The 25,942-nt window shown below is 32.8% G+C and overlaps 2 protein-coding genes and 1 long non-coding RNA gene across 3 annotated transcripts; 2 read left to right on the forward strand and 1 right to left on the reverse strand.

The window, feature by feature from the left end:
- Window positions 1-291: 291 nt before the first annotated feature.
- Window positions 292-5,706, forward strand: LOC120353244. The gene is made up of 3 exons (XR_005572246.1): window positions 292-384; window positions 2,708-2,798; window positions 5,667-5,706. It is a non-coding gene; the product is annotated as an uncharacterized LOC120353244 (long non-coding RNA).
- LOC111043236 lies at window positions 5,706-16,592 on the forward strand. The gene is made up of 15 exons (XM_022328137.2): window positions 5,706-5,812; window positions 6,188-6,358; window positions 6,829-7,128; window positions 7,715-7,796; window positions 8,273-8,433; window positions 9,198-9,416; window positions 9,754-9,889; window positions 10,334-10,513; window positions 10,625-10,714; window positions 11,402-11,567; window positions 12,729-12,932; window positions 13,365-13,504; window positions 13,925-14,140; window positions 14,980-15,324; window positions 16,457-16,592. Exons 1-15 carry the CDS (start codon window positions 5,784-5,786, stop codon window positions 16,520-16,522), a joined length of 2,505 nt encoding a protein of 834 aa, XP_022183829.2. The 5' UTR covers window positions 5,706-5,783; the 3' UTR covers window positions 16,523-16,592.
- On the reverse strand, window positions 15,661-24,354 carry LOC111043220. The gene is made up of 2 exons (XM_022328119.2): window positions 24,214-24,354; window positions 15,661-21,602 (listed from the first exon to the last, which is right to left on the reverse strand). The coding sequence occupies exons 1-2, from the start codon at window positions 24,216-24,218 to the stop codon at window positions 17,819-17,821; spliced, it is 3,789 nt and encodes a 1,262-aa protein (XP_022183811.2). The 5' UTR covers window positions 24,219-24,354; the 3' UTR covers window positions 15,661-17,818.
- Between the last annotated feature and the right edge of the window lie 1,588 nt (window positions 24,355-25,942).

Consider the following 25,942-nt stretch of genomic DNA (forward strand, 5'->3'; position numbering starts at 1 on the left):
TACAGACTTGATTTTATAAAGATTAATTTGAAAAAGATAAAATTTTCAAGTGTTATTTTTTATTAATTATGGAATATTTTTGGGGCAGAAAAAATATTAAACTCAATATTTATTGTAGTTTATTTTTTATACATTTTTGGAGACTCATGTGGTATAAAGTGTTGGTAATAATGACTGCTCTATATTTTTAAATGTTCTCAAGTCTCAATTAAAAATATTGAAAGAGAAATGACTTCGTGTCTTTTGTAATTTATTTGTAAAGAATAAATTATTTCTATTGTGCATTATAGTAAAAGGTTTGATTATTATTGTTTTATATAATGAGTTACAGTTCCACTACTTTGTTCATTTTTATCACTTGATAATATACACTTTAATCAAAGGGTAAGTCAAAACTTTTTCCACAGCCAAATTTATAATCAAACTGAAATATTATTTTAACATTTATGTTCATAAATTATTATTAAATCAATTGAAAAAAATGTTTTTCATAATAATAATGCTCGCTGCACACATGGACATTATTAGTGGTAAAGTATTCTTGATTTCTTGTAGTAGTGGCTACCGTACTAAAAAATATAGCTGCTACGACGGCAACGCGGAATTGGAAATGTCCGAAATGAACCACTAGCTCCGTAAACAGAGGTAGTGAATGAACCTGGCTATCTCATTTTGTATTCTTGCACCAGCCAGTGAGCCAGTTGACGCCAAACTAATGTTCATGCAGACTACTGAATAAATAAAACCTTACCTATTTAAAATTGTTAATAAACTAATACGATAGCTTCTTGTATGAGGTGTATCAAGGTAACCAATAATATTTAACTTAGTATTAGACTAATTAAAAAGAATATTTTAAATAGTTTTTTAATCGGGCGCGGATCCAGGGGGTCACTTTCCATAAGTAGTGTTTGAAAAAACTACAGTTACCGTACTATAATATAATAGTCCTGTCAATATAAACATGAAAAATCTGGTGTGGTACACTCACACAACTTTCCTTGCTCATATTCGAAACTACGATCAGACTTTTGTATATGTGTATATATAATTGTTTTCAGAGTACTTTTTCCTTTGTGTAGATTGTGAAATTCAATGATTTTTTTAGTCGTCATTTTTTTAAAGTCGTCAAAACAGCTGTTCTACAGATGAAATATCTCGACTATGTGTTCTTTTTATGAACTGCTCTACCTACCTACCTCATGCACGAGTAGGAGGTTACAAAGTCCATTTCTCAAGGATGGGGTGGACCCCCCATTAGTTTCCCAGAAAGGAGACTCATGCCAGTTAATAGAGCTGATAAATAACTATACAGAGTATGAATTTGAAAAAAATCGGTCAAGTTATTTTGAAAAAATCGTGAAAAACATGGTTTTTTAGTAATTATCCGCCATTTTTCTCAAGAATATTACGGAGCTCCTGCAATTTTCCAAGGAAAAAACTCATGTCATTTGATAGGACTTATGAATAGCTACCCATGGCTTGAATTTGAAGAAAATCGTTAGAGCCGTTTTCGAGAAAACCGTGAAAAACCAAGTTTTTGGTCATTATCCGCCATTTTTCTCAAGAATATTACGGAGTTCATGGAATTTTCCCAGAAATGAGACTCATGCCAGTTGATAGTGCTTATGAATATCTATCCATGGTATGAATTTGAAGTAAATCATTAGAGCAGTTTTCGAGAAAACGGTGAAAAACATGGATTTTTAGTCATTATCCGCCATTTTTCTCAAGAATATTACGGAGCTCCTGAAATTTTCCTAGAAATGAAACTTATGCCAGTCGATAGGGCTTAAAAATAGCTATCCATGGTATAAATTTGAAGAAAATCGTTGGAGCCGTTTTCGAGAAAACCGTGAAAAACATGGTTTTTTAGTCATTTTCCGCTATTTTTCTCAAGAATATTACGGAGCTCCTGAAATTTTCCCAGAAATGAGACTTATGCTATTTGATAGGGCTTATAAATAGCTATCCATGATATAAATTTGAAGAAAATCGTTAGAGCCATTTTCGAGAAAAACGTGAAAAACATGGTTTTTTAGTAATTATCCGCCATTTTTTCCGCCATCTTGAATTGAATTTTATTGAATTTCTTATTGTCGGGTCCTCATGGTATAGGGACCTTAAGTTTAAAATTTCAAGTCGATCGGTTGATTAGGAATGGAGTTATCGTGTTCACAGACATACACACACACACACATACACACATACACACACACAGACCAATACCCAAAAATCATGTTTTTGGACTCAGGAGACCTTGAAACGTATAGAAAACTTGAAATTGGGGTACCTTAATTTTTTTTGGAAAGCAATACTTTCCTTACCTATGGTAGTAGGGCAAGGAAAGTAAAAAGATGGTGTACTCAGCTGTGCTGGCATTTTATATTGAAGAGCTGATTTTTCATTACTATATGCATGTTTTCACCCATTTTCTTAGCTTTCATCCTTTCCATGTTATCAGTCCTTCGCTTGCCCTACCATTTTACTAATAGTTCACTTTTACCATTCGCTTAATTTAAGAATGGTATATATATATAACATAATCTCTCTATTGCAGTCATCGTAGCTCTAAAGTATATAAACTTCTAAAAAAATTTGCTATGTAATATCCTGTAATATAAAGCACAAAATTATACATTTGTACTGAAATTAAAATTTTTTGATAAATATACAGTAGCTTGAGTTTTTTTTCCTTCATTTTTAGGAAAGGAATCTTTCTAATCATGAGTGCCTACTCAAAAAAGCATATAAAAGGATGGAAAAGATTCCTTGTAAGTGAAGAACAGAGGAACAAGGTAATTAAAATTATATTATCTTATCTATAGAAGTAGATCTTATCTATCTTAACGTAGAAGTGCCTTACGGTACCATACAGATATAGAGACTTTTTGTTGCTCAAACTTTTGAGGTTTGCTAAGCTACGTTGATGGAATAAATCTCTTTGTGTAAACAATGATTTTCAATAAGAATTGTTTTGGCATGAAGCTTTAAGCCTCTATAAGCTGTAATTTTTCTTTAGATGTAAATAAATAAAAGCTACTCATGGGAAAATAGGGCATCTACCCTATAATATAATATTATCATGCAATCAATATTTTGTCTTTTTATTTCGTGCTATTATATAATATCCTCTCAAGTGAAATATATTGTAAGACGTCCTTAATTCATAGAAGCTATCCATGTAACCGCAAAGTATTTATTATTAGGAACCGGTTATCTAATACAGTATTTTAAATTCTAATATTAAGACTTCCTCATCTGATTTATGATGTGCTCTTTCAACATAATACCGTATACCGTAGTAAACGTATTTATTAAAAAAACTTTTGGCACATGAATAAACAATTTCTGACGTCGCATAATATACTATATATATTGTACCTAAATATTTGGAGTAAGTTATTTTAAAGCAGTTTAATCGTTTAGAAAATATTTTTGATAACAGTAAGTCAATTTTTTTCCTTGAATTCCGTGAAAATAATTTATTTCCCTTTAGAGACTTCCATAAAAGTAAATAATATGTATAATATTTAAATTGTCATTCTAAATTTATTAACTTCAAATATAAAAGTAAATTATTTACTTTTCAGTCAACTTATAATAATATATTTTCAATAACTTATCTGAATTAATATCTAGTAAACATGAGTTGATATATAAAATTTTATCTCTGTACAAAATAAATAGTGGAGAATGAGAGCAATTTAATATTGATTGGAAATAATGGAGTCGCCTCTGATGGTATAAGAAATATACCATCAAAATATATTATAACTGTGCCGATCAGACGGTATTGGTTCCAGGATGCACAATCAATCAATCAATCATTTATTTTCTTTTCAAAACATACATGAAAATGTACATGAAAAAGTCAAAAACTAAAACGAACTTAAAGCTAAAGAGAAATTAGTGACTGTATAAAATTCATTTTTTTACAGTAAACTCGTTTATACTGTAGCATGCTAAATCCATCAAATATGCTCTCAGCAATTCCTTAAATTTTGATCTATCAGGTTCATGTCTTATGCAACCTGGGAGACAACCAATAAATTTTATTCCCATGTACGTTGGACTTTGTTTATATTTTTCCTTATTGTGTTTCTTTATTGTAAAATTATTTTTATTTCTTGTGTTGTAATTATGTATATCTACTTGCCGTGGGAATCTAGATTCGTTAGTTTTTATATATAATATTGTCCTATAAATGTACAGGCTGTACACCGTCATGAACTTTAACTTACTGAAGAATGGCTTGCATGATTGCTCTCTATCAAGGTTTAGAATTATTCTTATTGCTTCTTTTTGTAATAGGAGTATTTTATTTAAGTTTGAGATGCTTGTTCCTCCATATATTTCAATTCCATATGAAATGTGGGAGTGGATCATTGCGAAGTACACTGCTTTTAACGTTTCTAAGTTGGAAATTTTTGCTAGTCGTCTCAGCGCGAAAATTCCTGAGCTTAATTTTTTGAATGTGAACGGACCAACTAAGTGTGTTTTCAGTGTGTTAGGCCTAAAAATTTAATTTCTTTCTTATTATCTACGGAATTAAGTTGTTTTACCTCTGAATTTCTACAAGTAAAATGGAGGAACTTTGTTTTGTTATCATTAAGTAGCAGATGTCTGTGATTTAGGTACTTTTTAGTTAATGATATAGAATTGTTACATTTAATTTCTGTTGTGTTCCAGTCCTTATCAGCAATGCACAGACTTATATCGTCAGCGTATAAGCATAATTTACTATTTTCAACTAAATCGCACATGTATTTAGGCAACCCCCCTAAGTAGCACAGAAACAAAAATGGACCTAACACCGATCCTTGTGGTACAGAATAGTTATTACATTTTAAGTTTGATCCAATATTGTACTGATTTTTATTGCTTGTATTTGTATACTTTATATTTACATACTGTTGCCGTCCTTCTAGATATGACTTGATCCAGCTAAGCTCTTTACCTCTAATTCCGTAATTTTGAAGTTTATTCACTAATAATTTATGATTCACACTGTCAAATGCTTTGGTTAGATCCAGGAATGCTCCCACAGTATTTAATCCCTCATCTAAGTTTTCTAAAATGTTTTCTATGAACTCTATCAAAGCAGTAATGGTTGACCTGTTTTTTCTATAGCCATGTTGTTCTTTGTCAAGTATACCATTAGTTTCAAAATAATCAATTAACTGAACTAGTACACACTTTTCAAATATTTTAGATAGGGCAGGTTGGATGGCCAAAGGTCTGTAGTTGAGAGGGTCAGATGGATCTCCTTTCTTATATGCTGGAATTACTTTTGATATCTTTAATTCGTTTGGGTACACTCCAGTTATAATTGAGGCATTGATTACGTGCAAAAGAGGTTTGATGAGTGATGACTTAGCATCCTTCATTATTTTTATTGGTATGTCATCATAGCCAGCTGACCATTTTGGTTTTATCGAATCTATTATTTTACTTAAGTCCTTCTCTTCAATTGTTTTACATCTAAATGATAATTTTGTAACTTTTTTCATTTTTCTCATCTGTTTTCTGTTCTCATCTGTCTCACACCTACAGCTATGTGCAGGCCTACCAAAAAAATTAAAAAACAACTTTAGTGGTCTGGGAACTACTGTCTAAAACACAGCGTGAGGAGCATATGCAATTAAAACAATTTGTTTCCACAGGTGAAAGCAGCTCAGGAAATATTGCAGCACATAAATAAACTGAAGAAGCCTGAGGCAATTGAAGCATTTTTGATTCATTTGATTGAAGAAGATTTCGTTGAAACCCTCTGCCGTTCCATGGAAACATGGGATTTCAAATTGATGAGGTTTGTTCAAAATTCTTTTCAATAGAATTAATCTTACTTCTGCTCAATTCTAATAGATGTTGTTATATTGTAGTATTGGATTATATACTATGTGTATATATTATATGCTATTTTCGATGTATATAGAGAGCCTTTACGTTTCAGTTTTCACTTGTATTCTATTAAAAAAATTCCTTATCAGCATCAATTCATCCATTTATATCCCACCCTAGAGGTCTAGAACATATAATATAAAATATTTTATTTAGAAATTTATGAAGCGAATAGAATCCATAAAAAATTAGTACGTTTTTATAAAAATAAATTTTATAATTGAAAAATCTCAATCGGTATGAAAAGCAATAAGTGTAAAGTGGGTTTCAATTTATTTTCCAGGTTAATTTACTCTATTTTCTTCAACATTTTCGGAACGGAAAGGTTCTTTGAAGATTACTCGAGAGTTGTGGTGGTTCTTGATTCACTTATGAGGAACATTCACAGTTTCATCAAAATGAAACAAAGATCTGCAACATTGAGTGTGTACTTACTCACTCAATTGATTGCCAAGTGAGTACAGACATGGCCAATATTTCAAGTTATTTTTATTATTGTACAACAGATTGACTAACGAAAAACAGCATGAATATTTTCAATGCTGTATTTGATAAGACTTGGATCAACACTGTTCAACTACAAATGTTCAACTTTTATTTTATTATATTTGAGTTATCATAAAATATATATATTATCATGAATCTTACACTGTTAAGGTGCGTACAAACTTGGGCGCCACGAACATGCGCATTTCACTTTCATCAGCTGATGCCAAGCTTGTATTATATCGGCATTTGTACAGAAACAGTGAGATAAAGATATATGATATAATAAACACAGCATTAGCTGATAAAAAGTTGAATGCGCGTGTTCGTGGCACATAAGTCTGTACGTACCGTTGTGAGTTGAAAGGGAGTTACCTTCTATTTGTAGGTAATTCTTGAACAATTGAAAAAATATCAAAAATTTGTTTCTCTTTTCAGAACACGGCAATTTTCCTTGAAAGACATCTATCAGCCAGGAAAACTACTCCAATTACTTTATAAGCTTTATAATAGTCAAGAATGTTTATCTGAGTCGAAGATGGAGTTTTACAAATTGACCTATGTATTATTAAGCGATGTTATTGAACATACGCCAAAGAATTTTGACATGAATCTTCTTAAAAGCTTGGCAATTAAAGCAGGCATTCTTTTATACAAAGATGTAGAAAGCTGTCAAGACGAAGAACGAAAAAAGAAGTTTGCAAACCTCATGAGCAAACACATGTCTAAGATCTTGAGGTTAGTATTGCTAATTTCATTCCTAAAAATCCTATAGGCTATCATTTATAAATTAACTCCTCACAAATTGGTTATTATTCTCCTATAAAGTTTTCAAAAAAATGTTAAATAAATGGATGAAATAATTTTTTTACTACCGTATCAATATTAGAAAATAAATAAATATAATGGAATTACAGTATTATTACTTGCCGTACTTATTCATGTAAATTTATTCAAACGAAGATCAATGGATAAATTGAAGATCCCAAGGATATTAAAGGAAGACTTAATCAGGTTGGACATGGATTATTATGTAGAATAATATTTCAGTCTAGAGAATAGCTTATAAAAAATGTATCACTCCAAATTAAATAAATTATTGGAGATTCTGATTATTAGTTTAGTTGTACAGTAGCAGTATTCTGTTTTTCTTTGTTCTAGCCTTTGATAAAAACTGTAAAAAAAATTGCTACGATTTTCGACTTTGTTAATTGATTTAAGTTTTCATTGAACAGAATTAACATCTGTAAATAATTTGCAAAAAGAAGTTAATTTGTAATTCGAAAATTTCACTGACAAAACATTTATTTTCATATTTTTTCAGGAGCGTTCAAGTGGACGATAAACACACTGTGAAGATTACGCAACACATTATATATTCTTGTAAAAGTCTGCAAAATTTTCCTGTAAGTTTTTTTAAGCTATTTCTAGTAATCTCCATCTAAATTTATTTTTAGTTTTGATTCCAATATTTTATAGTATAAATTGAATTTTCATACAGGACTTTTATTCAATTTTTGTTATAGCGTACATTAATTATTACAAGTTATTCAATGAATATATAATATATGAAGAATGTTTATCAACATAGATGTTGTACTATGCATTTTTTTCATATGCAGTGAGACAGGAAAAATACCACCACACTCTAGACATATGAATGTACTCTTCTCAGCTCATTTTACAATCCAAATCTATAATGTAGAAGAGCCTATTTAGTTTTTCATTTTTGTGACTCGCTGATACCGATTCTACAATACCCTCTTTGAAGCCCCTCTGATTCTACATTACCGTATACATGTGGGGTAATAATATCAACAATTTCATACTTGAAAAAAATAGTAGCCCTGAAAAAAAAAATCCTGTTTTTCGATGTTCACAGAGAATGAAAAGCACATGTGATACTAGGATGGCATTCAGAATAGCCGAATATTTCTTGACAATCGCAGAGAGCTTCAATGAGAAGTTGTTGCAGTGGCTGGTAAAATTCATATCAGAAAACGGATTTCTCATGTTTTTTCTCCACCATTTTCAAGCGAGCAGGTAAGGTACTCTTCGTTAATGGTAGGATACAGTATTTTTCTCTCTATCATCAATCGTTTAATTATTGTTATTGCTATCAATATCTTCAATCATAATAGCCATTAACTATTATCTCACATCATAATCTCTCTCAATGGGTATTATCAAAGAGAAACAATAGGGTAAGTAGATATCCCATGGTATATCTTATGCTATTGTTTCTCTATGGTATTATCCTACAGCAAAATTTGGTAAGTTATATACCGGTACAACACATACCAGTACTCCCAGAGCTCATGCAAGAAAATAAAATATCGTATACGTGTACTGTATCTGCTATAATTTTAACAAATAGCCAGTATTTTCACAGCAGTTACAGCCATATTCTGTTATCATTCTCCTCAAATGATATTATTCTTAATACTGTAGTTCCAAACTTGATTAACTAGGAAAATATCAAATATACCGGTGCTTGAAACAATAATCTGAAATTTAAGTATTTTCACCTGAATAATAGGCTACCTCTCAGTCAATTTAATTATATAGTAGATGCGGCACTTTTTATGCCTACGAACAGAATGGTCAGGTCGATATGCAGATTTCAGCTCGTTAGCGTTCTTCTATAACTTACTATATTTTATATCTACATCAATGACCCCAAATGTTTCTATAATTGCACAGCTTTTTAGTGGAATTGATCTTCACCTGACTTACTCGTTGATACTCGTTCAATCGCACTTTTTTAGCGTATCGTACGCAAAAATTCAATGAGTTTTCTGTTCCAGCAGCAACATCAAATTGAAAGAAACGTTTTTGAAACTGCTACACATATGTGTGAACTTTCTATCGGGCAAGAACGAGCACGGAGACAAATTGGCTTTAGTAGTCCACAACGGACTCTCCAAAATTCCAGCTACTTCAAACTGTGCTCTGGAATTGGAGAAATCAAATTTCTCCAGTACTCAATTGGCGATAATTACTATCCTATACTACCATTATTCAAAGTAAGTATCAGAATTATTTACACAGAATAAAGTTTACGTTTATCAAGTTATGAAGTTTTTTTTAAGAATGAACTGTTTTTTATATAATGTAATGATTGTTGATTGAATAATATAATCTAATTTTATATTATTTTATATTACAATAAAAAAATAGACTACCTATATTATTCATTCATTTTTAAGTTTGTGTAAGATAAGTTCAAACATAAATTTGTAGTACCAGTACCTACAATAACAAATCTAAGAAATGCTTAGCTTTTACTTGTTGTTTTCCTGTTTACAAATAAGTTATATTCAACATACAAATTCATTCGCATCCAAATTTTATTGATTTCAGATGCACTTTTGTTCAAGCAACAACGGCGATGATAAATGATGAAATGCGTCCAAAAGAAACTACCCTATTGAAAATATTTGCATGTATCACTTGTTCAGACAGTTTCATTTTGAAAATGTTGCTATTTCTCTACGCTGTAAGTGGTATTTTTAGCAAAATTATTCAAAATTTAACTTGAAAGATAAATTACATTATATTTTGTAATTAAGGATGTATAATTTCTTATATCGATCAGCAAATGTCATAACATTTTCACTTTTGATAATGGGATAAATACCCGGAACTATAATATAGTATTTTAGTGTCTGAAAGAACATAATGAAGGGTATTAGTAATTCTATATAATTACCAAGAAACGGGAGTCCGTTATTTAGAAATGTGAAAATTTTTGAAAATTCTCAATAACATTGCTGAGACCGTATATTATTATCCCTTATTAAATGATACTTTTTTATATACAGTCCCTTCATTATTTTTGGGAAGAGAGTAGAATAACATTATTATTATTACTGACACTTGCAATTTGCAATATTTGGCCTCATTACTTACAAGAATAAAAAAGTTGTATTTCCATTTATAGATATCATCGAGTGATAGCAAACTCACAGAAAACGAACGTGTGAAACACAGCGGCTATAAGAGACTCTTGAAACTGTTGAGCTCATCGAAGCAATTGGAAGACCTGTACTCTGACAATAAAATTTTCATCCAGTGGATAGTTTCCTCTGAGAGCATGCCGAACAATTTCAGAGCTTCTGCCGTGAGTATTAATAAACTTCATTATTAATAGGAAGTTTCTATACTTGAATTTAATATTGAAAAATATTTTACGAATCTAATTTTTGAAACCGTTCAATATGTTTCTTCCCAGATCACACAATGGCTTTGTCGGAGAGAGAATGATGACAATTTTTTTCATTTCATGATAGAGCGCAATCCTAAAGCTTCAGCTTTGCTACTGGTGAGTATCATACTTTTATAAGCAAGCATTAAACAACACTACAATAGCGGCAAATTGATTGGCCTAATCGTAAATCCATAGCAGTACACTTTGCTCTTCGTCTCAGATTAATGTAATCAATTTTTTTATACCACATACGGTATAACTTGGTGTATAATACTATATTATATTAGATACGATTACAAATATTCAAATGGCAATACTGTACGAAAAGGAAGTTTTCTTATAAAAATATTGGGAAACTAAATTCGATAATACCGAGTCAAACTGCAATTAAACTTTTTTAGTAAAATATATTCCTAAAATTTATATTTTATGTAATTATTATCATTTTGTTACCGTTACAATATCCTTCAATTTCACTTTTTATTAAAAGATGCAAGTGAATGAATCAATTTGAATATATTTTCTACGATTTTAATTACTTTTTCAACATTATAGCAGTCTAATTTCAATGCAAAAACTACTACTGTAAGTAAACTGTGATGGTATAGTTACGGTAACACCTTTCGGACGTTATGTTAATCTTCTACACTCTTGTGCATTACAATAGTACCTATGTACAATAACTTTAGGAAATGCCATTCTGTTCATTATCACAAAAATAGTATGTACTCTTGATAAACGTTTATTGCACTTGTACCTGATTTAGAATGGCTATTTTTATCGGAATTATTTGCTTTGCAGAGGATATTGTGCGCTTGCAAAGAAGAAAAAGTACTTTGCTCTCTTCTCAAAATACTTGTAGATTTTCAAAAGAGACAAACTCGTGGAAGCGACAAGAGTCTTGAGAGGAGAATTTGGATGAACTTGGAGAAGGTTTTAGATTACTACCTGGAAAATCCAAGTAAAGGTACAGTAGCTATGACACCATTATTTTTCCCAATACAGTAACCGTATTTTATTGGAGGAGTAAATAGTGAATTAAATTAACCTATAATACCCAGTTCAGTCACTTTTTGCTGAAAAAACTCCGAACAAGCTGAATTTTTCGTGCAATGGTTCTGGAGTATCCGACTACTTGAATACAAAAGTTTACCTTACGGTATAATCCTGAAGCTTTTTTTGAGACACAAAAACTTAGAATTTTCGGTTCTTCAGCGATTTTTGCCAAATCGAGCCATTCGACAAAACAAATCACTCAGGCCTTTTTTGGATAATAAATCCAGAGAACTGGAAAAGTTATCAAGAATCCGAGGTTTTTGGTGCACTCTGTGAGAAGCTCCAAGGCAGGAAGTTCATCTTTTTGTATTGAAGTTGTAGAATACTCCAGAAACATTGTAGGAAAAATTCAGCTTATTCGGAATTAATTCCCCAAACAACCCTTTTTTAGTACCTGGTGACTGGACTATAGGTTGTAATATAATTATTTTATGTACACGGTCTAGATATAGTTATGATAAAATTGGTTATTAAATACTTAATAAGCCAAATAAATAAATCTTTATCCACAAAGTAAAATTTACATCTGCTGGGAAATATCATGAATAAAGTGAATGTTCCCCACAAAGACTCAATAGTCTGGGTGGGGGGAATAAAGGAAATAAGTAGCCTGAATATATTAAATAATGAAGCGTGTCAGAATCCGTTAATCGTCTTTAATAAGACAATTAATCGTCTTTATTCCTGTATTGAATCATAATATTGAATCCACATCTGATTATAGTTAACTCGACATCTAATACCTATTTAAAAAGCTCAAGAGGAATAGAGTTTATTCACTCACTGGACAACGAGATCTTTCGGCACGTCCGCTAATAGAAATTTGACTGATATTCGTTCTTTTTGATAGCAAAAAAGTGATTCAATAATAAACAGTTCGTGATGGAAAACAACATTGAAGAGGAATAGAGTCTTGAATAAATTTTTCAGCATTTAAATGATTCAAATGAAAAGACTTCTTGAGAGAGGATCCTAGAGAGCAAAAAAATTCAAATGGAGATTTTCAATTTTAAAAGTAATATTCTTTAAATTAGACATTTAATATTTGATATCTATCTTTTTATTCTTCCAGCTAACAATTTAGCCGTATATTTGAAGCTGGCATCAACAGAAAATCCGTCCCTGATGAAGGCTGATAAGATGATGCAAATTTGCAGGAAGTTGCTCAAAGTGATTGAAACACAAGTTAAAAAGGTCAACATATTGCTCACGGTGGCCCTTTTCAATTTTATCAAAATTTTGATCAACTTCTTCATCAAAGAAGGGGAGGAGAGAGGTAAGTGTTATTATAGTGATTTGCTATAGCAATCCTATTGTTATATCATAAATATGAGCAATCCTATAGTTATTTTGTATTGGTTCCTTTTAAACCAAAGTCTGTAATATTTGAATTATCAAATAACGTAGAAGAACCCAATAATAATTCTCCAATGCAACCATCAGAATGAAGAATTGAAAAAATACGGAGTATGACTGGATGACCAGAACAATGTCATATTATCTCAACTCTGCAAAAAATACCTTATCGATGAACACAATGTATTTAGATCTAGAGATGATTGTGAAAACTTGAATGACTATCAAGTTACTGCAAAACACCATTTCTTCTCAATTTTCTCATGAACATTTCTGGATCAATAAGTTTACTGATTTAAGAATATTCAATACAAATTTTGGGGTCTTATGTATTCGGTAATTTTATTTTCAGGGGCGCTAATTTTTTTCAAGACCAAAGTGCTGATCAACTTATTCGAGGATTCTCTATTTCATAATGACTTGGATGTACGTCATGCATCTGTAGAACTGATTAAATTTATTTCAAATATTCAACGCGAGAACAATTTCAAGGTCAGTATTTAGGATCGAAAATGTTGACTATGACTATTATTCAATGATACGTAGAATATTTATTCTATTTGCTCTAGTGTAGCTGTAGTTTTTCAATATTGTTTATTCATCAACAGAAAAGATAATTTTCAAATTCTCAACTTGAACAACGTTTCATTATTTGAGATATTTATTTATTTGAGATATACATATGAGAGCACTAGGATAATATCACATAATACAAGTAAAACAATTGAAAATGCAATACTTTATACAAATATTGAAATAAATGAAAAGTCTTTCTGAAAAATATGCATCACAGGAAATTTAACAAAATTTTAGATTTTGTATTATAAACATATTAAATTTGTGAAATGAAATTAAATGCAATATTATATTAGAACCAACTCAGCTTACAATGAATTGTTCATTTTTCAACAGGTCGTCGAATCAATGAATGTTCCATTGAAATCCATTCTGAAGGAATCAGTAAAAAGCTTACATCATATGTTCAATTGGGCCAGGCTTTATAACTCATGCTATGAAACAGAAACCCTCAAGCCAATTGTTGTCATAGAAATAATCCCTGAGGAAAACAGACAGAGGATGTGTAGCAGTCTGTATTTGAACTTCCTTAATATGAGTTTCATGATCCAAGTAAGTATCATATCATTCTTCCAATTATACTATTAGACTTTATTTAATCTAAGGTTAAATCTATCAAATACTAGGTAGTACTATCAAATAATTTTTGTGTTTGATCAATATTATTAAATGAGATTTTATTAAAATCAATTTAATTCTTCATTTCCAAAATAGAAACATTTTACTAATCAAAACACAATCAATGGAAAATTGGACAGAGTTGGGCTGGAGAGAGCTCAACGTCCACATCCCTTATGCTCTCAAGGGCCCCAGCATGTGACCATTGGCACTAAGCATAAACAATATTAAACATGCCAAAGTTTTTCTGACAATCAAAACTATTGTCCATGTCAAGGCTAGGCCGATGGGTCGAAAATGAAGGGAGACCAACAAAAAGTGTGTTAAATCAAAAATATTGGAGGGAAACCAACGCCTTGGCATTACGCACATCCTATAGATGCAATTATTCGAATTTTCTGTCAAGTGATGAAGAATAATTTTGCTTGATGCCAGATTTTTTTAATTAAGTTGAGAATACACAGACTATTTTCTTATTTATCAGATTAAGTAGAGAAGGTAAATCCAAAAACAATTCAAATATATTAGTTTAACTTGAAGCTGTCCTTGACGAGATGGGATTGTAGAGAGGAAAGTGCGTACAAATGACGACGAGCGTGATAGTGTGGATGACTGCTTTGCCAGCACTCGCCTTCACTGATTTCCTTCGCTTGCCTTCAGTCCGATTTTTGTCGAGCGAAGGCCAGCCACAGTAAATGATATATGTTTTATAATTTTATTATAATGTGTGATTGAGAACCACTATACTAATGAAACTTTTGTGATTGGCAAAGCCGAAAACGTTTGGCGAATACTGGTTGTGCATGGAGAGGTTGCTGGAGGATGCGGACACAGAGGAAGGCAACCAGAGCTTGCACCTGTGGACAGCGTCGGCTGTGGCCATACTCATCAGTCAATCAGAGACCAGCGCCGAGATGCTGGCATTTCTGGTGGCTTGGCTCACTCGGCTGGCTCCCGTTGTGTGGCGGTGGACTCAACTGGCATTCATGTATGCGCCACTCATCCATCACATCCAGGAGGTCGCCACACTTTTGGCCAACAATACTATTCAATCTACCCTAGTCGTCGCAGCTGACTCCAAACACAACATCACTCATTACAAGTTGATTTCGAAAATGGTGAGTAGTTCTACCATTGGTTGTAGAGAAAAGTAGAGTAGAATAGAGGAAAGTAGAATAGTAGAGAAAATATAGCATAAGAAGATATCCCATGGTAAAGCCGATAGTCTAATAGTTGTTTTTCGTGAAGCAATGCGACGCTGGTAGTCTCTCATACTATGCCGTTCTCACACTCTCATTCAACCAAAACAGTGATCATAGACAGAAGTCGACAGTAATCAGCTTATGTTGAAGAAATTCGGCTTCAAATTTCGAACATGAACGACCTATACCATGGGATTTATATTCTTATACTATCTTTTCTTTATGGTAGAGGGCTATAAAAAATTATCGTAATCAATTTTTGAGGATCATTGTTTTATTATTATAAAAGAGAACATTGACTGGTACAATCAATACTGTTATTGGGACAGAATCAAAAGGACAAACCCAAAACTTCTTCTCTCCCTAATTTTGATATTTAATACTCAGTCTGAATAAGGTTTTATTTTAAAACACTTATGAGTGAACTCTATACTAGAGTATAGTTGTATATAGAGTACATAGTATAGAGTTCACGGCTTATAATTATCACTAAAATTCAAAGTTCAAAGATATTTATTATTAAATACTTGAAATTTTAATCAGGATTGATTAGAAGAGTGAAAAGATTAAGGACCGGCTTACGAGCTCGGGATTTAGCTAAGCTCTAGACTTTAAACAGCTGGAGTCAGAGAATTGGCTTTCCAAAACGGGGCGTAGTCGCAGTCCACGTTTAAATTAAATTTCGAAAAACTAGAAAATTGAACACAAAATAAAAAAAAAGATAGTGTAAAGTTTCAGCTATTTTGAATTATTTAGGAATGTTTCATTTCGTCAAGGAAAAACATTTCCAATTATAGAAATGAGAAAATAAATATCATAAAAACTGCGACTACGCCCCATTTCGGAAAGTCAATTTTCTGACTCCAGCTGTTTAAAGTCTAGAACTTAGTCAAATCCCGAGCTCGGAAACCAGCCCTAAATAGTTGTATCTAAAATGCTAATCAATAATAATCTATATCTTAAGAAGCTACACAATTTACTCCCATTATATCAATGCCACCATTTCTACTCATATCAAGTATCACAATTTATTTATTTTATTTTTTAGATAATCAACCTGAAGATTGATCTGCCGCCTGAAACTGAGAAACAGTTGGAAAAACTGAGTAACTGAATTTCAATTGTAATTGAAATAATTGAATACAGTAATAATAATGTATCCAATTACAGTATGTAGTATCACGTCGACAAACACATAAATGTAAGGAGAACAGCTTTTAATTTTTTAAAGAAAAACAAATGAATATAACTCTTTATTTATAACTGTTATTTATAAAAAGTAGTAAACTATATATTTTCTTCTCAAATCACAGTTGAACAACTCGATTCATAACAATGTATCAATAATATGTAATATATGTAGCAATATTTAGCTGAATGTTGTAATCTCAAATTTGTTATTTGTAAATATCAAAGATCCAATATTTAGCAGATAATATCATAGAATTATTGTTATCATAGTGTTTTTAACTCACTGTAATTGTTATCAATATCGTTGTGATTGGGATAATAATTGTTATTAGATTATTTCTGTATTCAGGGGAAGATTGAAGGTTCAAATAACGATACTTTTGCTTGAAAATACAAAATTTCATTCAACACTAGACAATATTCTGATTATTACATAAACCTACCATATTATTTACATTTTTAGTTACATACCTATAAATAATTATACTAAATTATATTTTTCAATTCAATTCATCTCGAGTAAAACAAAATGTTTCAACAAATAATTCTACAGCCTACATTTTACATACAATTTTATTGAACTTACTTGAAATTATTAACTTAATAATCATTGAAGGTTTTAGTCTCTTCATCAATTACAGTTTAGGAAATAAGTGAGAAAACCTATTTAAACTTGGAGTTAGTAGATGTGAGTAGTAGACTCTTGAATTAATAAAAAAGCCAGTTGAATGAGAGTATTTGGAATAAGAATGATTAAGATTAAATCAGTATCAAAGCATCAAATAATGCTGAAGCTGCCTACCGTATATAATTTCATTCAATTTGTAATCTCCAAAGATAAGAATCGACCTTCTTTAAACCAATTCACTGTTTCTAAATTTAGTAGATGGAAATATTATGACTTCTTTCTTAAACATTAGAAATGGAAAAGTGATTTCACTTTAAAGTTCAAAAATAGAATACAACTATAATTCTTATACGATCATGATTGATCTTTTATGAATGGTAAACAAACATGCTTGATTTTATTCTCATTAATTGGAATGGAAATTATTATCATTCATCTCCATTAAAAAAATCACATTCTCACCATAAGGAATGAAAATGGATTATTTTCATGTTTTTATTACTTACTGTAATGAATAATCATCATGAACTGATTATAATATGTCAAGTCAGTAAGTCGTAATTAATTTGATGAGCTTGTATCACGAAAAAATCAAACACTTTTCACACCATGTACTCTTGTATTGAGAGGATGCTGCTGTAGAAATGTGTTGATGTAATCGTTGTACTTCATGAGCGCTTGATTATATTCAACCAGAGTGTCATCATAGGTTCTCCTGAAAAATATTGCTTCAAGGACAGGTGGAACTAGCTCTGTCAGCGTTCTCTTAGTGATTATTGGATCTTTTTGTAGAATCTCATGTCGTATTTCTTCTGCATGCTTCTGTGACCCTTGTACTTCAGCGAAAGTTTGCGGCGGAATCAGTTCTGTTGGAAGTTCCAGCTGATTAATGCGAACTACTTCAACGTTGGATTGTGGCAGAGACTTGGAGTTTCTATTTTCAGACAGTGAGTGATTCTCAGTGAAGCTTTCGGCTGGTTTCAGTTGGTCTGGCAGTTGAAACTGTGATACTGGGATGCCATCCTCGGTGAGTGCTGATGTAGACCTCAGCGTTTCATGGCTGAATCCAGTGGGCAGTGGTCCTATAACCTTCAAGCTATTTTGAAACGTTTGCGGCTGCACTTCGTTGAAACTTGGAGGTGGTTTTGATTCTTCGGGAAGTAATAATTGTTTAACAGGCACTCCATCCTCGGTAAACGCTGAAGTCGACCTCAAGTTCTCTCCTACAATTGGAACAAAGCCTCTCTCCATTCTTGTTGGTGGATTGAAGCCAATTGGTACCTGTCTGTTTTCAAGTCTCGGTTCTGATCCTTCACTTTCAAGATCTTGGTCACTGGAAGTTTGCCCATCATTCTTGACTGGCTCAACATCAGTGTCAACTCCTCCCCTTGACTGTTCTACTTCATCAACTTTAATGTCATGTTGATGCCCAATTATTGCATCTGCTGATTCTTTCCCACTGCTCACAGCATTCCTCAACATTCGACTCTTCAATGCAGCATGCTCCATCAACATTTGGTCCTTGATTATATTTTCGATCATGCCAATACGATTTCTTGTTCTCAGAAAGTTTCCTCTGAAGTTTGCAATGTGTGATTTCTGTTGTGGTGGGGGTTCAGTTGTCTGAGCAGCCTGCTCTTTCTGAGCATTGACAGTTTGTGTCCCCTCATCGGCATTTGTGACAGGTTGAGGAGTTTTAGGTGCCACTTTCGGCCGGTTGTTCCTCAGACGTTGCCTGTTTATTGGCTGCAATCCACTGTTCTGCTGTCTTGTTTCCTTGTCATTTATTTCATCTGTTATACTTGGCTTATCTCCTGACTTTGTGACTTGAGTTTTATCAACATTTTCCAAGCTTGCACTATTATTTGGAATGGGCGCTACAACTATTGGCCTCCTAGTAGTTGTGGTAACTTTTCTTACTGTATGAACCTCCGGTACAACAACCTTATCCTCTGAGTTTGTACTTTTATCTGTGACATTTTCCAAGTTCTTCTTTTTCTTTTCAACCAATCTCCTTCCAGTATGAGCTTCCTGATTATGATTTCTAACAATTGGATTCAATCTCTTGCCTTCATAAAGCTCTATAGGTTTCACTTGTTGAGTTTTTGAATGAACAGTGTCTGAAATTCTGGGTTCCATGGTTTCTAGAAGAGTTTCATCCTGGGTATCATCATCTTGATAAATCAAAGGTGCTTGAGTAGTGGTAGAACTGATCTCTTCATCAACATTAAGATTTCTAGCAGATGTAGTAGGGAGGAATGTGGTAGTGATAACTGGCAATACAGTTGTTACATCTGGAATTGTGGCAGTTTCTGTTTTCGCACTAGTGCGCACTCTAGCTCTGGGAAGTGAAATATGTTTTTCCATAGCCTTGTCAATTTTTACAGACTTGGTTTCTTCTGTTACAACCTCCCTCATAACCAAAGTTGGTTCGGTGCTAGGTTTGCTCTCTATAACTGGATGTCTGAATTTACTTTGTCCCCTGATCTTCTTGAACTCATGCATTGCTACTACACGCTCCTCCTCAGAAGTATCGACACTCTTATCTTCTTCAACTGCAGGCTTTTTAAACAAACTTCCGCCTCTACTCCTAGGAATCAGCTGTTGCCTTGTCCTTTGAGGTGTCCTCACCAATTTTGCTCCCTCTTCATCCAAGACAACTTCGTCATTATTAGTCTCCTCACCCTCTTCCACTACTTCTTCATCATCATATTCCTCAGTTTGTATGACTGGTGGCTGTTTTGTAGTGGTGACAGGTTTGAGCACCCTGGGTGGATGCCTGAAATGAGGCACTCTCACTGGTGGCGCTTCGGATTCATCCTCCTCAACCCTGGACTCTGTTCTGGCTCTGGTAGGTTCTTTGAATTGGGGTGGTGGGGGTAGTTTGCGCACAACCACAGGAACATATTCAGAGCCTGAAGCTAGCTGATCTCTTGTCATATTTGAAATTCTTTCAATCTCCTCACGCCTGATTGTACTTTCATCTTTCTTCGTAACAACTGTGTTTTTCTTAGTAGCAGATGTTGTAGTTGTACTGGGAGTTGTAGAAGAAGTCACTTCAGTGATTTTATTCCTACTCAGAATTGACGAGTTGGGTTTTCTAGTGTACAAATTATGTCTGATGTGTGGTCGTTTACTTTTAGCTTCAGTAGTTGTTTCCGGAAGTCCTTTAGATGTATCTTCCTCCACCACTTCATCAGCACTCACATTCTTCTCAGTCGTCAAACTCTCAGTTTCATTTTCCCAGCTTTGAAAGACAATACTATCCAAATGTTTTTCGATGATTTCTTGTCTGTTGGTAGCATTTTGTATTTGATCATCATCTGTTTCATGAATTTCATTCGATTGATCTGTACCAGAACTTGTTTCATTTCTATTCACATCATCAGTTACATTTTCATAAACCATTCTACCAGTCTCTTCATTTGGCAATATTATGTAGACTTCTCGAGGCATTTCAAGATTACGCATTGTTTTTACATTGTAAGGTTGAGAGTTGACTATGGCAACCGGCTCACTGGATCCAGTTGTTTGATTAGGGTCTTTAACTGCATCGATTTTAGAGCTTCCATCAATCTTTCCCTTCTCGATATCAGCTGAATCAGTCGTAGCGCTTATATCAGATAAGATTGTTGTGCTACTAGGATCACTACTTTCACCAAACATAACAGTAGTGCTCTCTACCTGTTCACGTGTTTTTCCATCCAAAATGATTCCATCTGAACTCTTATCCATTTCATTGTTATTTACTGAAATATATTTTTCTGTAGTTGTGAATTCGCCAGTGGAAGGTGAACCTGTACTAGCGTCACTTTGATCACATGCATTACACTTTCTAGCCTCAACTTTCAAGGTTGTAGAATCTAGAGTTGTTGTTGGGATGGAAGTTGTTACATCGTTACTTGTAATTGCTTTTTCAATTAAGATCAATTTCTTACCATCCTCGATAGCATTGTGAACTGGATTGTTTGTTTCCTGAGTTACAGTTGAACTTGTTTCTTGAGTATTTAGTTTTTTCTCATCAGCAGTTCCTAGTTGTTCGACCTGACGCATGACGTTTTCTGGGATGGGGACCGGGTTGATTTTGGCTGGTATATAGACGGGCGACTTACCATGTCTGAGGTAGTCGTCGTCGTACTTGGTGGTTCCCAGGTGCTCAGTGATGACTGTAAGAGAGGCGCCACAGCATCTGACAGTGGTGAGGTCGGTGCAGTCGGGGAGCTGACCGAATTGTTTGGAGTCAATGGGCGATTGGCCGAAGATTCTCGGACAGAGTCTGGGCGGAAGGCATGGGCAGTTCTTTTCTGGGTCGTCTGTTGCTGCTGATGTCTGCGACTGCCAATTGCTTGACAATAGGAGAAACAGTCCCAACAGCCTACAAATGAAACAAAACGTTTCGTTGAAAATGAAATTAAAAAATATTCTCAACAGGCTGTTTAAATCTATATCAAATTTAATATTAATTCTAAGGTTGATAAATGGACTAAGTAGAGAAAGAAATATAAGAATTACATTCATTTAGTAAGATGCTCAAGACTAGATCTGATGTTCGATTTGAAGGTTGTTTGAACTCTTATCAAATTTAATTAATTTTTAGGTTGATACTGTATAAATGAATCAGGTAGTGGAATATTATTTATATTTGAAAGATAATAAAGACTAGATTTGATAATGTTCAATGTTTATTTATAATTTTTAATGAATTGTGAATCAATAAATAAATGAAGTAATAGAATGTTTAGATTTGATTAATGGGAATGAATCTGCAGAATGATGGGAATACATTAATTTTTATCAGTTCATTTTAAAAATTTGATTCGGGGAAGAATTTCGTTATTGTGGAATTTCAAATATTATCATGACTATGAAGAGATTATTATTCCTTGAGAAATATTCAATTATTATACATTCTCTTGGAATTTACTATCTATTATCTTGAAATACAACAGGATGAGTACCTATTTAGTAATGACTCTATGTTAGTAATCAACGTTCAGGTCTCATTTATATGACCTTCATCATCAAATTCAGAAGATAAATATAAATTTAAGTGTTGTCTTATAAGAATGCGGATGGAGAAGGATATATTATCAATCGCATCATACTTTTTATCCGGAAATGGGACAGAAATATGTGATCTCATCACACATTACTCTGAAGTGAGTCAACTAAATCAAAGTGTAGGAAATTGGAGATTGGGCTAAGAAATGTTTCGAGAGAAGTAGAAGTACTTTACTCTGTGTTAAGTTTATCAAAATTACATTATTATTGATAAGATATAAAACCCTCGTAGTATATGTGATTATATATGAGAATGGCACAACGTGTTTCTGCAACCCTGATACCCTCAAGAAATTCCTTATTCTAATTCTAACTTGAGCTTTCACTGACTGAATGGAATGAAAGCGAAAGTATTGAGTAGTGATGTTGTTATTTATAGTAGCTGTAGGAACGATAAATAGTTCAATAATTGTATAATCCTGTAGTAAATAGCTGCTAATTAGTGCATTCATATATTATTTATTTTATGTAATATATTGGAATTTCTTCGTTACTATTTCGTTTGGTGGGAAAGAATACCATGTGATCATGCTATTAGTGAGTAAGGAAGTTATATGAATAAAAACTTCAATTAGGAGCAATCAATCAGTCAGAAATACTCAGTAGTATTTAGAGTTTGACATGTTTCAAGTGAACTTGGACAAAAAAATGCCAAGAAGCACAAGTTTTATTTTATTTTTATGTCTAGTAATATATATTTAATTTTTCAATCTAGTTTGATCCCAGTTATTATTTCATTATATCTAGTAAAATTAGTCAGTCTGCTTTGTCAACATGAACCCTACGACAGTTACAGAATGAAAACTCATTACGGCAATTACATAAATATTTGTATAAATAATTTTGTTGTCACCTTCTCAGATCATATCAATGCTGATCTTTAAACATTGTACGCAGAAATATTAACTGATACATCAAGGTAAAAATAGGATGTTTGCAGTTATAAAGCCTATTTTTATGAAATAGAGATAATTTGTCATTCTTTTCAGATCACCACCTCAAAGTTAAGGTGGGTCTTAATTTTCACTAATAATAAAACAATGTAAATTGATATTATAGAAGTACGGATTGATACAAAACGTTACTCATTAATCTCAATCTCTACATTATGGGTCATAAAGGTAAAAATAGTCTACAGAATACCGGTACACGTTCAAAGATTGAAAATAAGTTGAAATTCATATTCGACTAATTTTTGATCATTTGAAAAAATGTATTTCCAAATTGACCCTACAATACTAAATTATGTCAATTACATGCTAACTTATGAACTATGGAGATAATAAATTTTGAAGTTCAACTTGAAAAATGAGAGACCAATGCATATCGTTCAACATTTTTTTAACGTTCCTTCATAAAATAGTAGAGATACTTATACTTCTCATTTTGTACTGAGGAGCCCTTGAGGAAAGCTTCATATTATAAATTCATCTTACTTGATATTAAAACAAATAAAATAAAACTAGCATATTAAAAGATCATCTTGAGGAGGTCCTGATTGATTCCCAGCTCTTTGGCACCAAACGCAGGCTTTCAATTTAGATTTATATTCTTCTTTGAGTAACTCTTTTTAACTCATTTTTAATCAATTGAAAAGTATGTGTTTAATTTTTCTATCTTGAACTTTCGATTTTCATTAATATACATAAAATATCATTCTTGCTTTTTTGACAGGAACTTAAATTGAGCTAAGCGGTATTAAAATTATTTACGGTATTTTATTTATTAGCACAACAGCACAAGTGCAAATAAAATTAATTATTGCGAGAGAACCAATCATCAGGATTACCGTACCGATGAAACTACATAAACAGATCCCAATCACCCCAAAATTCGTCCTGAGATAGTAACCTGGTACAGTTCTCCTAGGAGGGTTGGATAATTTGATTTCCATCTTAAAAAATAGTAATAATAGATTCACCTACCTCATTATCAATATAAGAATTCCTGAGCCAGAGATTAGCCGCTTTTCAAACACAACTCACAGAACAATAACAATACATTCCTGAACTGGGGATGAAGATAGAATGCGGCGGAGATGGGTGGACAATACATACGACTATCCAACACCGGACCTAGTGAAAGTTTCAGTTTCCTTGCTTCGGGCGATTCTTGCTAAATTCTGACACCAGCCTTCAGTCTGTACTAGCTAGCCTGGTGAATAATAATTATTGTCATCTTACTAACACTTTTGAAGTCACTCAATAAACCTCGAGTTTCTGTAGGAAAACAGGTGACTCTCAGTGAGCTCTAGGAACTTTATGAACTTAAAGAAACATTTATAGAAACTAAAACATAAATTACACATCACAAAATACAATAGTTATGCAATTCAAAATAAAAATAAATAATATAATAACAATATTGAGTGACCTGGCTGGGTCGTCAGGTCTGGTGCCAGAGTTTTCATGTCGCACTGATAAATTTCAGGGTCTCTGACATGATACCTAACGATTTTTTTAGGCAGCTGGGACCGACGGTTTAACATTTCCATCCGAAACACGGAGGTGGCCCAAAAAAAGATTAGCCCGGGCTGGGAATCGAACTAGGGCCTCTGAATTATAAAACCAGGATCCTAATCCTCTCGACTACGGTCACTTCGTATTCAAGATAAAATAATCACAATAAAAATGAAAGGAAGAAATATAACACTGTCATTAAGGACAACAAAGCTTGAAACAATTGTGGAAAATAATCATATGTTGTGTAAAACATAAATAAATAAAATAAAGTTCCGCAATTAATACTTCAATTCTGCCTATCCTTCACGGGCATAAGGTAAATTTATGAAGAATAATCATTAGATCAATACGGGAACTTCCGAGATCAAAAAGTTCCTACAGTACCTACTAAAAAATTAATATTGTGACAGGACCATTACTTAGAGATTAATTCTGCTGCAACGTTCTTAATAGTAACTCCATATATTATGTTTGTACTGCTTGAGAACTGGAATAAATATAATGAGTAGTACCTCCTCTTCCTCCTTATTCTCCTCCTCCTCATCCTCCTCCTACTCCTTCTTCCTCCTCCTCTTCGTCCTTCTACTCTTCCTATTCCTCATCTTCCAACTCCTTTTTCCTGCTTGTCTTACATTCTTTGTGTTTAGTGGAGAAAATAATCAACTTATAATAATTAATTTGCCTCAGAATGAGTTATTAATTAGTCCATTTGGGTAATGTGATCTAATTCAGACGCGAACCTTTTCATGCAAATCCCAATAGAGATGAGAACTATTCAGAATACGATTTGCATGCTCGAAATAATTACCTTACACATTATCCCTGACGTCAAATAACACGTAAAAATAGAGATGATGATGACCTTCTCTCAAATTAATTAAATTTTGAGTGAAGTGATGTTCATTTATATCAGTCTGTTGGAGGTTCACGCCCAGTTTATAGCAAATTTCAGTGAGTGATCTAGTTGAGAATACCAGGATCCCTATCCTAGTTCTTGAGCAGATATTCAATCTATTCAATTGAGTGATCTATTATCTACTGTGTGTTGTGTTTCCCACACTCATCAACATGGCTACTTCCAAAACTTCACATCAAAGGCAGATGAGGAGAAGGAAAAATGTGAATCCCTATTTCAAGAACTTTCTGGATAATACATCATTACATGGGGTAAAGTATATTTTTGATGCGAACA

Source organism: Nilaparvata lugens, chromosome 10, assembly GCF_014356525.2.
Source record: "Nilaparvata lugens isolate BPH chromosome 10, ASM1435652v1, whole genome shotgun sequence".
Classification (NCBI taxonomy): domain Eukaryota; kingdom Metazoa; phylum Arthropoda; class Insecta; order Hemiptera; family Delphacidae; genus Nilaparvata; species Nilaparvata lugens.

Bases quoted from the DNA above. Each gene is read 5' to 3' on its own strand.
- LOC111043236 (XM_022328137.2), top strand. From the start codon at position 5,784: ATGGAAACATGGGATTTCAAATTGATGAG. The intron at 7,129-7,714 runs GTTAGTATTGCT...ATATTTTTTCAG, and splicing joins CACATGTCTAAGATCTTGAG to GAGCGTTCAAGTGGACGATA. The intron at 15,325-16,456 runs GTGAGTAGTTCT...TTTATTTTTTAG, and splicing joins ACAAGTTGATTTCGAAAATG to ATAATCAACCTGAAGATTGA.